Here is a 14,026-nt window from a genome sequence, read left to right on the forward strand (position 1 = left end):
TTGTAAGCACCCCTCTCTAATGTGTCATCATCTTATTAGGCCAAACTACAATGAATTAGGGGGATGAGAACAGACAATATTTGGGACATGAGCAAATGATTTTATCAGCATGCCTGGAACTCAGCTTTGGAGGAGGCCATCTCCATATCTATGCTTAAGGCCATGTGAATGTGCAAGGTCACTTACCACCATGATCTTCAATGTGACCATTTTAGTTCGGGTCTATGTGAATTCTACAGTTCTATCATGCTCAAGGCTTTATATATTCTTTTTTTTTTTTTTTGAAGCAGCCTAAACGTAAACTTGTGTCTGAAACACATTCAATTTGAAGAAACAAAAGCAACACAGGAAGAGTCTATCAAAAAAAGTATATTAGTTCTTTTCACAGTGCTAGCCTTAACTGTACAAGTGTTTCTGGAAATGTTTAATAGAACAAGAGTCTGTGAAAAAAAAGAAAAAAAGGCACAGCTGATGTAAATGTCTTTTTTCTTTTTTTTTTTTTAATAATCATTTTTATATTGCCTAAATCCCCAAAGTCGGTGTCTGGACTCTGTCTGGAGGCTTCCCAAAAATCACTGCTTGTCAACACCCCTTCCACAGAAATGAGTCTGTTTACCTCCACCAGTGCATTGTCAAGTCATCTCTTCCCATTCGTATTACAGTTCAAATTGGTATCCTTACAGAAAAGTCTAAACCTCCCTTTCCTTTTCCATCTCCCTCTCTAATATATCTACAGCTCACAATAAAATAATTTATAGCAACAGAATGTCTTTTTTCAAGGTGCTGCTCTGCAGAGATCACCATAAATGTTCATACGGTACTGATTTTGAGAAGATCAAAATTTAGCCAGTTGATAACAATGATTGAAAGGGAAACATAAAAAAAAAAACAACAACTGGATATTCATTCACTCTGAATCCTGATCCAAAATTAACATTTTTCTGTATAGAAACTTGATAAAAAGTTCATTCCCCTGTTTCAACAACATCCCCAAGGCTTTTGGAAAAGAGACACAGGTATGATATATTTTCTGGAGCATGCCAATGTCTTGAACTGTCTTTGCTAGGCTACACATGACCCCTGAGAAAGTCTTCACATCACCAAATGTTTGAGGGCACGCTGGCTGTACTATGTCTTGTTAAGTTCTGCTCATAGGCAACTGCTGAGTTCTTGGCAATTAAAAAAACAGCACTGGGAGGCCTGAGGGACAACCCAACTTCCTCAGGCTTTACAGAAGAAAAAAAAAGCAGTCAGCAACGAGGGGAAAGCTGACACACAAATCAAGGATGCATTTACTTCTAACGTATTTAGCTTCTGTCTCCAGCAGTCACTGGCATTCATTGGTGCGTGGAAAATTAGTTGTTGATTAAACTTCTCTGACCACAGGGCATACCCCTGCAGCAAACCCTTTACTCTTACCGCCACAGATGGGACAAGCCTTGACAGACCCTGCCAAAAGCAACGGTGACTCCAACCACTTTGTCACATCCCTCCCAGCTCAAAGCCCTGATAACTTATACCCAGATATATGAATGGCAGCTGCATTCTTCCAGTGCTGTCGCAAAACTTTCCAGTCTATATGTCAAGGTACAAAATACCCATTCGATGAATTCTGGCACATAAATGCTGATCCTGAGAAAAAACTCTGCAAGCACATCAGCTGCCACCTCTCAAAGCTGTGCACATGGATGGTTTCTCCCAGAAGTTCCCTCCTGGCAGTCATGCCTCAACACCTGCTTCTTCTGCCAGCAAATCGCTAGCTGAAGTGGCTGCTGGATGTAGATGCCTGCATTCAGGCTATTCTCAGTCATAGCAAGCTATGCTATCAAGAGTATCAAAGATTATTGTTCCAGGCATTAGTCTGGAGTAGGAAATCCTTCACAAAGCCATATTTAAGAACTTAATAAAATCTTTTTTTAAAAAAAAAAAACTCCATCCAGCAGCTAAGCCAAAGTAGAACTAATTGTGGTCACTAATACTAGGAGACAAAAATAAGAATACTTCTTGTGAGTATTCTGGCACGCAAACTGCCTATCATCCATCACCAACTCCCTTTGGCTGTTCTTCAAGTGCACATAAGTCTTCACTGCCGTGAATCTCCACTGTAGTGAATAATGTGCTTTCCTGTGTTTCTGTTTTCACTCCCATGTCCACCTTTCTCTTGCGTTCACTGTGGCACACAGCTATTGAATTATTACACAGGTGGGTGGCTTACCTTTAGGGCTAGTCAGATTCTAATCATGCCAACTTTTTGTTTACAGTGCCTGAGCTGTCTGGCTCTTCTGGATTCACTACTTCTTCAGTCATGACTAATTTTGTTTTTTATTTGAAGCTTAGAAGCCTTGCAGAAGGCCTCTGACAAATACGTGAAATGCAGAGATAATACCAATAAGCACCTTGGGGAGGAGACAGAGAAGGAAAGGTCAGGAAAAACACCTAAATATTACCTTGGGTACTCATCTGCAAGCCCTTTAAGCCAACTATGTGCGGGATAAAAGATGGTGGTAACCATATAGGATTAGCACTACAGAAGAATTGTTTAGAGTGAGGAGTGAATGTCACAACATGTGATCAGTGGTGACACTGCAGTATAAGAAAAGGCCCCGGTAGGCTTTGTTTCATAGTTAAGAAAACAGTGCACAGAACAAACTTGGTCATATCACTCACCTGCGCTTTTACTAAAACCTCACATTTCTTCTGTTTCCAATTTCACCTTCACAACCAACTTTTTAATCTCCCCCAACACATGGAAACAGAAACTAGGATCAAGGGGGGAAATGCTGCCAAAGATTAGAGGTTTGGGAATTTACAACTGTTATCTAAGGGAAAACTACAGTGGGAGCCAATTGCTTTAGTCAGAAGTCTTTGTTATTGTAAAGAAGCTTTAATATATATGTTTTTGCTTTCTAAATCAGAAGGTGGAAGTGTAGTATTTTATGGGTCAATCAGAAGAAAAAATAAAAACAAAAGCAATTCAACTCCTAGTCACCCAATCTGGAAATTTGTAAAACTAAGGTCTGCAAAGCACTAACTCAGTAACAGATGTAGTGAATTATAAACATGAACTTGTCACAGATTACAGTAAAAAAAAACAGGCAGACGTCCTATTTTAAAACACATTTTTTGTTTTCATTATCGTTAATCCACCTTTCCCCTTACAGCTATTCGATACGAAGCATGACTGCAGAGTAGTACCAGTTCAGCAGTCTGAAGGAATAAAAAAAAAAAAAAAGAGTTTTCCAAAATTACAGAACAATGTTCCAAAAAGAAAATCTGATTTAAAAAGACATTTCTGTTCAGCAGTCAAGTGGTCTGTTTTGAATTTCAATGGCTATCTGCAGCACTGAGGTTTCCGTGTCATTGCATACAGAAAGAGCTGACAAGGAATGGTGCAGTCGTACTCCATTCCTAACCACAGCCCAGTAGATAAATTCTGAAGTCACAAGTCAGCTGAGAGCTCTTATTAAAATGCACTGGCAAGGCTGGAAGGAAGACATTTAAATGAAGCCAGGTTAGATGGTTCAAAGGGATGAGTGACTGATCCTGTTTTATGTCATGCCAGGCAATGCTAATAGTTTAAACACTAGCTCTGTCAAGTGAGGAATAGATGTATTATTGTCTGTGAATTATTAAAATTGACTTCACCTACTCACCTTCAGACTTTCCAGGCTGAAAGGGAAAAAAAAAATCACGAAATAAAGTCTTTCAAGGGAGGCCTACACTCTTAATCTATTACTAATGTCTTCTTGGATCCTGTTAATATTTTTTATATTGTCTGCTTTGGTGAGCTCAGACTCTATATGTGAGGAATGAGCAAAAATTCCAGCTGATCCTAGGCATAAAGCTCTTTAATGTTTAAGTCTCTCCTGCCTTGCAGATAAATACTGTCTCCCCTTTCACCCATCCAGCTGGGACATCAGACAGTTTGGGGAGCTTCCAAGATGGGCACGAAGATCCATTTCCTGGTTCATGATAAGTACAATAGATGCTTGTGCCACAAAGATCATTTTCTATGGTTTTATTCAACAACAAACTTTAAAAAAGTTGCTGAGACCAACAAGGTTCAGTTTCTCCTGCAACTCAGCCACAGAAGCTCTCCTGCAACACTAGGGAAGTATTAAGGATACTAAAAATACTAAAGTAAAATGCTTAAAGTTTTGATAAGGCCAGTATCATCACTACAGGTTTATAGTGGAATACAAAGATGAGACATGAAGATAGGGAAGGTGGTTAAACACTAATCAGCATCATCATCACAGGGTGGAAACAATAACAAAGGTCCCACCTCATTGTACCTCCATCACAAAGTTGTTAATTTACAAATTATGACTCTAAAAGTGGAAGAGGGGAAGGGTGAAGGTTTGTTTATTTTGCAAACAAGCAGTTCCAAACCTCCACTTCCTTTCAACCATTTGCCTCTTCAAAAGAAATTGCTAATAGTGAAGGATAAAGGTATGAGTCTGAACAAAAACTTCTTGTGGATTTTTTTGGGGGAGACAGAGGACCTCTATGATCAATCTGAAAGCAAGCCTGATTACCACCAAAAAAGTACTCCCCTTGCAAATTAGGTTTTCATTAGAAAAAGTGAAAAAACAGTTTTGGTCTCTCTCTCTCTCTCTCTCTCTCTCTCTCTTTTTTTTTTCTTCTGAACAGAATGCTTCTTGAATATTTCTCCGTCTCCAGTGTAAAGTCAAAACTTTCCACACTTTTTAGAGGAATAAACTTGAAATGACTAAAGAAACAGAACAAGAAAGTGAAAGAAACCTACTGTCATTTCTGGACTGTGAAACACTTGAAAAATATGAAATGAAAGCTCTTGGAGAACAACCCCCAAACCCTCCTCCTTCCTCAGAACCGGCTGTGTGTTTATGCATTTCTCCTCGGCTTTGTCGATACGGCCCTTTCTCGCTGCCCTGGGGTGTCCCTCAGAGGGACAACTGCACTCACTCTGATAACAGCATCAGCAACAAGAAAATAACACTTATACATGTACGAGGAGGGACGTGATTTTGAGAATCGGTAGCTTGAAGTACCATCTTTCAAACAGGAAGTATATTAGGTGCCACAGCATATCCAGTCTAGGGACAGCTGTACCCCAGCAAGCCACTGACTCAATATTGAAAAGGCTGATGTCAAGGCATCTGCTGACCCAAACTCAGCAGAAGCTGCTTTTAAAACTGCACTAAAACCATCTTCTGGTTTCTCAGATGAAACACACTAACAGCCTGTGGCTGTCTTCTTCCCTTATGCACCCACTCACCCATAAAATAAAATACAGCAGCAGTCAGGCAAGCTCTTAAAAACACTGGAGAAATTAGAGAGAGAGGAGTTTAATCCAGATTTGCTGAAGAAAACCTCACCTCTGTCTCATATCCTCAGTATTCAAAAGCCACTTTTATTGTCATATAAATCATGTCATTTTTGGTTCTGTGCTGCCACTCTAAAACCATAGCAAATGTTGTGTTGGCACAGCATACTTAAGAGGTTATAACATGGTGGGAACCACAGTCACAATGAACAGTATTATTAACATACTGCTTGACTTTTGCTTTTAAAACTCCACTGTAAAATAAAAGAAACAGCCTCCAAAAGGGAGACAGATCTTCAGAAATGCTCACACTTTTGAACGTGAATAAGCAGTCAGGTCAGTAAGTGACCTCAACCACCTCTGACATCGAGGTCTTTGGAAAGCCCTGGTGGGAACAGCTTCTTGCTGAGCACACCACCAGGTCTCCAGTCTCACCCAAGTCACTGGGCACTCCAAAATGTGGTCTGAACCATAGTTCAGCTCTTTTGAACACCTGATCTCATGCAGGAAATGGAGAAAGGCTGTAGGTAAAAGGCTGTAGGTAGTGGGAACTCTTGGTGGGAAGCAACACTTGGCAGTTGTGATGAATGTGTCTTTGGTGCTGCCTGTGCCTGGACTTCAGTTGTGGCTTTTGCCCATTCCAGGCTTTCTCCCACACTTGTGACCTCCCTGCAGGGGCTTTGCATTTCCCACCACAGCTGCTGGAGCACAAGGAGTGTTTGTGTGGGACAGGCAAGGGACAGGCGGTGATAAGAAAACAAGGCGAGACAACAGACAGAGATAACAGGCGGGAGGAGGAGGCCAAATGGCACGCCAAGGGAAGGGGGAGGCAAAGGGATAAGAGGTGAGATAAAGAGAGGCTTTCTGTGCATGAATAAACATGAATAAGTGAAGAGGTGGCAGTAAGACTTCTTACCGCCAGGAAGGTGGAGAAGAATTACGGACAGGAAATGTCACTACAGGAGCGGCTGATGAAAACTAAAGACTGCATGAACTTGGTCTAATCCCTTCTTGCCTGCAAAACCATCCTAAGACAACCTGGATAAAAAAACTGTATTTCAGCATCTCCTCTCCTGGGTACTGTGCTCACATACAATGGGGCAGGCAAACAAGAATAGTGAGCTGGCACCTCCTGAGTTCCCACGAGAGTTTGGGCTGACCATCTAGTTCCCATCACAGACGAATTGCTTTGCTTCACATTAAGATGCAGCAATGCACGTAAGCATGCCCATAGCTCCGAGTATGGAAACTGTCCCTATTAAGTATTCATGCCCTTGAAGTGAAGCACTTGCTTGGATGCTTGGCTGAATCAGGGCCTAATTACGGAGCTAAACAGCCTTCTGTCCTCATTCACCTCTCCCTCACTCTTAATCCTCCAGTCACCTAAGTTTAATTTAAAAATCTGTTTTCAGGAGTTGAGCATGGGTCTGTCACATCCAAGATTGCCACTAATTGCTACGTGTCAGCATCATTTAGAAAAATGAGCAATGAATTAAAATCACCAACCCTTCTGCTTGGATGACAGCTTTATCTTTACATGATCTTTTCAATGGGCTTTCAATCTCTTTACCTACTCCCAGTGGAAAATAGCTTTGCCCAAAGTTAGTCGTAGATTTCTTCAGCCAGTCCAAAATTTCTGAAGAAAAAAACTACGGATCTTGTAAATGAACATATGGTGCAACAGTCAGGATGCAAAGCCACTCCAACTTACACCCCAGGAGGCTGGGACATCCTCTTCCTCTGGCTACTCTTGTTGGATAGTTGTGGTATTAGGGGATCAGAAAGCAGGCTCAGAGAGACAGGCTGATGTTCTCAGGAAGATCAGTGAAGATGTGAAGGTCACAGATGACACATGGCTGGCTTCAAAACCTCAGGAATGACAGCAGGGAAAGAGGTGGTGAAGGAAGAGGGGGAACAGAGCCAGTTGCAGAAGTTGCCAGAGACATATTTTGTTGGAGGCACAGCAGAGGAGGAGCAGGATGACGCAAAGAGAAGCAACTGAGTAAAGCACAGCATATGAGGACTCCAAACAGCAGTGTCCAGAGGGATTCCTTTACTGGATGCGGCTGTCTAATACCGATGTAATGAGCTAGTTATGAAGCGAAAAGTCAGAAATGTGTGTGGGAGTGTTGGAGGGGTACATATTAGGTAGCTGCTCCCATAAAAAAGGAGGTAAGCTAGGGCTCCTGCCAAGTCTGTGAGGAGGATTAAACAGGACAGTGAGACAGGCTAGACATGAACCTGCTGAAGATTCCCAGGTTTAATGACCTCAAACCTGAGAGGGGAAAACCTGTGAGTAAAAATGGTCTTCCTATCTTTCAAGGAACCGCTAACACAAGCAAAGCCAGCATGAGACAAAAAAGCGGAGTGCTACCTGTGGAGGAACGGTGGCTCCTGCGCAGAGCGCAGTGCCCTCGGCCCTCCTCCTCCTCCTCCTCGCTCCACCACCTCACGGCCTCCCTCACGCAGCGCAGTCCCTCTGCTCTGCCATACACGTGTTTCACGAGCTGAAACGCGCCGACACTGCTTTTTACCTCTTCCACATGCTCGTAGAGAAACGTTTAAAACGCGTTAAGTGCTCAGTGCCTTGTAGATGGCACACAGTGACAAGTTATTATTATTCGTTATTTTACTTGGCTGAATTTGACACGTATGTTTTCAGAGACACTTCTGAAACGCCTGATACGTAAGGCCTGTAACTAAAATGAAAAAAATCTACTGCAGGTTTTACTAGCAGGAGAAACAAAGAAAAGGAAGAGGGTGGCAAAGGAATGCAGAGATAATGTTGAGTCTTAAGCAAGAAATGATATAAATATTTTGGCTGACACAGCAGCAAAGCCAGCTTGGAGGAGAATTAAGGACAACAGAGGCAATCATTTACCAAAGCAGTATTTTTCAGATGTTGACATATGTTTTCAAAACAATAAAAAAATAAAAAAAAAAACAACAACACAGACAGGAGAAGACTGCCAGAGTTAAGACAACTTGCAACTTCTTCACCTGGCTGCCAGTGAGGAAAATAGACAGGAAAACTATCTGAAGATTACTCTTCCTTGAATGCTCTCATTTCATTTTCGTGACTATTAATACAGGTCACATATTGACATTGATGAGCATAAAGATCCTTGAGGAAGGGAAGCACGTGTTTCCTCATACAGACATCTAAACAGTTTACAAGCACAGACTGCTCTGAACTTAAGAGTCGGAAACGAAGCTTGCATGGAAACTAAAGTGGAAGCACAGGGCAGTCAGGCTTTTGTGATCATGGTTTCATTAGAGTCTAAATGGTCTTTACGGCAGGAACACTTAGAGGAATTCACAAATGTTTTTGACTTTAAGAAAGCTGACTTTGGGAGAATGTGATATGCCCCAAGGAATTTTTTACTGGAATCCTATGAAACATGGGAAACATAGAGCTGAATTTTTAAAAAACATCTGAAGAGACTGAAATTTAAAGCCATCCTGCTTAATTCCAAAGAAGAAAAAGGGCAACTGAGGCCACACGCAGTTAAGTAAAGATGTAAAGTTTAGTGTAAGCAACATGTAGAAAACCTGGCAAATTTCTTTTTTCATATATTTCTGTAGATATTTAGATATGACAAGCAATCCTTTGAAAAGTAAGCAAGCTGGTGCAGAGGGATATGGAACTTCTTAGAAGTTAGAGCAACTTGAGAGAAATAATTCCAGGAGGACAAAGTATCCTTGGACACTGTGCTGCTGTGAATTTTTCTGCTAACTATGGCATGGAGTTTCATTTATATCAGTGTTAGAAAGGACTGGGAGAAAAATGCTTAATTGCTTAAGGCATACAACAAAAGGAAGAAGTTAGCATACCCTTTTTTCTTTGAAGAAGAATAGTAAGACGCCATATGTGTGCTTAAACATTAGCATCGCATTGTGACAGAGGTTCTAGGGCTTGCATAAGGGAAGGAAATTTGCATTGATGTATGTACATCCTCAGAGTTACAGCCATGCCAGCCCATAACAAATGCGATGCATGAATTCAACCTGCAGCTCCTACTCTAGGAAAGCTGTAGGACACCTACATAAACAGGTGGGATGAAACAGAAGGATTCCCTGTAACATACACAACACTTCCATATGGTTGAAATGTTTCCCCCCTCCATTTTTTTCTTTAAAAAAAATATTAAGATAGAATTTATTAAATTCTTAACTGAGAAATACACATCTTAAGTTCTCTGGTGACAGGCCAGACCAATGAGACCTGAGGTTGATTTTCATTGTTGCAAGAAAGTGCAATGAAATGATGCAAACACCAATAAGAACTGTTAGCTTAATATCTGCCATGCAAAAATACTAGAAGCAATTTTACTCAAACACCTAAACATATTTAACTTGATTAGAAGCAATGATTGTGGAACTCTTGGAGGGAAACACCTGCTTGACTATCTCACTTGATTTCTTCAGATACCATTGTTCTGTTGTTAATTTTAGGATTATTCCATTTTTTCTAATATATGTAAATAAGATTCAAAAAATGACAGCGAGTTAATATCTTGCTGAAAGATAAGAAAATTAAAGACAGGCCCAAATTCTATAAAAATTACCCCACTTCAGGGTCTGAGAGATGTGGTGGTTCCAATATCCTCTGCTGCAGGGTTGCTTGTTTCCAACTGAATGAGATGGCTCGCATAATTTTGTTTTGAATTCTTAAAATAAATTTAAAATTATTTTTTTTTAAACCAAGTGGATTATTCAAATCCAAGTATAGACTAAAGTGCCTACCTGCAGTTTGAACATTCTGACTGTAGCAATAATAGAAAAGAGTAGTGAGATCATTTCTGAAGGATCTAAATTTTATAGCTGAGTAAACTGCAGTGGAAACTTATCTTTTCATACCTAGAGCAGCAAATGAATGTAACATACAACCTTACCAGCCACGTGCTAAAAAAGACTGCAAAATGCATGAAAACATCTTTATTGCTGTATCAATTTCAGTATAAAAAGCAAGCTTGTGATGAAGCTCTTGTGAAAATTGCTGATTTTAAGAAAGGCAGAAGTAATCATTTTTCTACAATCCATGCAGCAGGTTACAGTCTCCAAACACAATTTAAAAGAAGGGTCAAAAAGGATACTGATAGGATACTAGCCAAAAGAAATGATAGCAATAGGTTTGTTGTTAGCAAGGCACCAGAATTGAAGGAGAGAGACAGGCATTAGAAGCATTAGCAGAAACAATTCCCAAGGCCAGTAAATATCAGGGGGCCCCAAAGCAGTCAAAAAGCAGAGTGAAGAGATTTAGAGTCAAGGCATTCAGAGTCTACTTAGTTTGACCAGCAGACAGTCTCACATTTCAAGGTTTCTTCTTCAGTACAGCTAAGCTTTTCAATGGGAGGCCTTGACCCCAGGGATCACTGACTGAAGAAAACAAATGTGTTTTCAAATGAATGTATTGGCACTGTCAGAACTGACTGTATACAAGATTAAATGTTATTTATTTTCACTTTTCAGAATACCATGTTAAATTTCAGAGAGACAGACAGAAACATTTCCAAGTAAGACACGAGAACCTGAGCACTGGATTTTGTGTGTCAGCCAGGATTCAACAGCAGAATTCCCATTAACCGATCTGGCTAAGCCTCTTGCAAAAATGTCAACCTGAGGCGTCCTTGCCTTCAGCGATCTCAGCGAGGGTAGCAGGAGGGGACACATGCTGTCAGTCCATTTCAGATCTCTCATTGCTTTTCCTTGCTTTCTGGCAATGGATTAGGTTTTGGTCTGGCCTTTTGGAATCGCACAAATGTGATTCCCATTTGGTGCTTCGACCCCTGCTTGTGCTGGAGCGGCTTTCACAGCCTTACAGGCTTCCATGGGAACTGAGTAAGGAGCATGTTAAATGCAAGGCAAGATGGGGGCAGCGGAAGAAAGCCCAAGGGAAAAATAGGTTGCCTAGGGCAGACCAGATAATTTCAGATAAACATCTCTATCGATCTCTATCTGCAGTGCTATTTGAAGGGCACATTGTACTCTGTATTTGATACATCCCTGTTTTCATGTGTGGACTCAACAGCAATTGCATGAGCATTCCTGAAGAACCTCCGTTTACACACCGTCCCAAAATGGACAAGCATATAATGAGCTGAATTTAAAATCCAGAAATCGTGTTCCCAAAACAGACCAACAAAGATGGAGAGAAGACAGTGGACAAAACTATTTCAGCAGAAAATGTCTGGGCACACAAATAAGGTGGAGCTATAGCGAGGGCAACCAGTGGATGCTGAAGAATATGTACTCGTTAGTAAGGAGTATGACAAAGCAGGAAAGCGGGTCTCACAAAGCGCAGACTTGTTGGGTCAAGTGTCCTTTTCCTGTTTGGCAAGTCCTTTTGTCTCTGTGTCCTCCTTATCATCCTGACACCTTACCAAAGCACAGAATGACGGACATCTCTTAATGACTTCCTAGCATTTGATTCTGGTACATGGGCCCAGCCCTTTTTTGCATACCATGAAAGTCTCTTATTCCCCTCTGAACTTCCACTTTAGAACCGATGTTCGCTTACACATACTCAACTCCCCACTTGCACCCTGCAACCTGTGTCAAGACAAACTTGCTTGTCACACCTTGCTCGTATCGGGAAGCTGAAGCCAGCACTTCTGAAAGAGCTGACTGACAACCGATGCTGCGTCAGCATCAGGCAGGGCTGGTGTCACCCTCCCCAGGAGAGGAGAACATCCTCTCCTGGGCACACCCTCTCCGACACTGCACAATAAGGCCTATTGTTCCCTGTGTCCAGAAACCAGGCTCCATCCTGTGCCATCTCCGTGCACTGCCACCATCCTGCCTGACTTGGAAGTATTGTTTTTTTTCTCTAATAGCACGCTCACTAGGTGATTTGAGCACAGGGTTAGAGGTCTGGCCTACCAGCAGCGTGAGCGCCTGTCAGACTTCACTCCTGGGAGCGAAGATGCGCTCTGCAAATGAGCGTTTACTAAATGGGATCTCACAAAGTGTCTGAGGAAAAGAAACCCACAAGCACAATTGCACTTCTAAAATGGGTATTTTGTGATGCTCCCAGCTGCAAAAATCTAAGCTGAACAGGGGATACTCACTGGATGGAGCTGAAACACTGCCACGAAGACACAGAAGGAGGACTTTAAAAATCAAGCCTATTAGTGCCCACCTTCCTCTACTTTCCCTTCTTGCATCTGGAGGAAAGATGACCACAAACCAGTTCAGGACCAGAAGGCACAAGAAGTTGTTTTATACTTCGCTTTGTTACCCACAGGGTTACATTTCACTCCCCCTAGCCTCCCCTCTGCAATTCAGAGAGGGTGACAGAGGCGCAGCAGCATCTCCCCAGCAGGGCGGGCAGATCCCCTCCTCCTGGGCAGTGCTGCTTGCTAGTTCCCAGGTAGCTGGCTGCGAGGGGGCCGGCAAGCAGGCTAATTTAGAGTTCTAAAAGCTGGCAGCAGGACTGCAATTAAGCCGTTTTCACAGACTGCTAGCCAAATGCAGCAATTTATTGGCTGAGTGATTGGATTATTCATTTGCAAAGCTAAGAGAGGGCATTTTCTTACCACTTCAGTTGGCCTGTAGTACTTGTGATTGACTGTCACATGAATCTTGCCAGTCTCTTTGCATCGCCCTACTTCATTTTCATTCTTCCCTTCCCACCTGTAAAGAAGATAAACATTTAATCAACCCATAATTACTTTAGTGCTCTGATCTTACCAACATTTGGCCTGCTTTCATTTACTTGAGGCTGGTGTCAATTCTCCCTGCAGGACAGTATAAACTCATTAGCTATAGGAACAAAGGCAGAGTTCAGACTTGAATGGAGCAACAATGGCTTTTGAAGTCTCTTTGTTTTGGTTTTTGATTCAGTGGAAGGTCTAAAATACAGGACTTCCAAATTAAACACATAATGTGAGGGGAAAATAAAACATCCCGATTTCAGAATGTTTCATGTATCTTCAGATAAATATGACAGTGAGCCTTTTCATTTGTGGATTGGTTCAAAGTTGCTTAAAACGGTTCTTAAAATATTTTTAATTCTTGTATTTTAGCCAATAGTTTCAGGAACACTTTAATCTGTTAATTTTATGGAAGTGAAGCTCTGTTTGAATAGCATTAAGCTGCATAATCTAATTTGTGCTTAACTAGGAAAAACAAAACAAAAACGGCTCTTGAATTTTCAGTCCTAGCTTGACATGGCGCTTCACATACATGTACTGTAAACAATACTCACTACCTGCGAGCTTACAGTCAGCTCCTTTGTCTAAATTAGTTTCATATGTGTTGAACAGCCTGCAATTTGCTGTAATTTATGTGATCTGGTTCTGCCCTGGACTACTTGCTTAGCAACTGTCCTGGTCGAAAATTTTGGGCTCAGTATGGCAGCTGAACAGGCACAGTTTGATGGGTGAGTGGCTCTGCCTTTGGAAAGGGCAGACTGCAGACAGGAACCCTGAGGACAATGCTCCCTCTCAGAACAAATGTTTCGGATGAAACATTTGGGAACATACATTGATGTCGCAAAACTAATTCACCGAACGTACAAAATCCAGAGTTATGATTGAAAACCTATCTGCTCCTTGCTTTTTGCCTCTGAGTATATCATGGGGCTCTGAACCAGCTTGGCACAAAAACATGGTGATGAAATCCTTTACTTTTTTGTGTTCAAGTAAAATCTATGTAATTTAAATCAGCACTGTGATTTAGACTACTTCGCCTCAGTCATCAGCAATGACAGAAAAC

At 41.5% G+C, this 14,026-nt stretch overlaps 1 protein-coding gene across 2 annotated transcripts in view; it reads right to left on the minus strand.

Moving 5' to 3' along the window:
• Window positions 1-14,026, minus strand: part of GMDS (GDP-mannose 4,6-dehydratase) — a 409,651-nt gene that overhangs the window by 58,968 nt on the left and 336,657 nt on the right. For both annotated transcript variants that reach the window (XM_083824038.1, XM_083824037.1), the window contains one exon: window positions 12,847-12,943. In XM_083824038.1, coding sequence (XP_083680164.1) covers window positions 12,847-12,943 — 97 coding nt within the window. The remainder of the gene's footprint in view (window positions 1-12,846; window positions 12,944-14,026) is intronic.

This window comes from Anser anser (assembly GCF_964211835.1).
Source record: "Anser anser genome assembly, chromosome: 2".
Classification (NCBI taxonomy): domain Eukaryota; kingdom Metazoa; phylum Chordata; class Aves; order Anseriformes; family Anatidae; genus Anser; species Anser anser.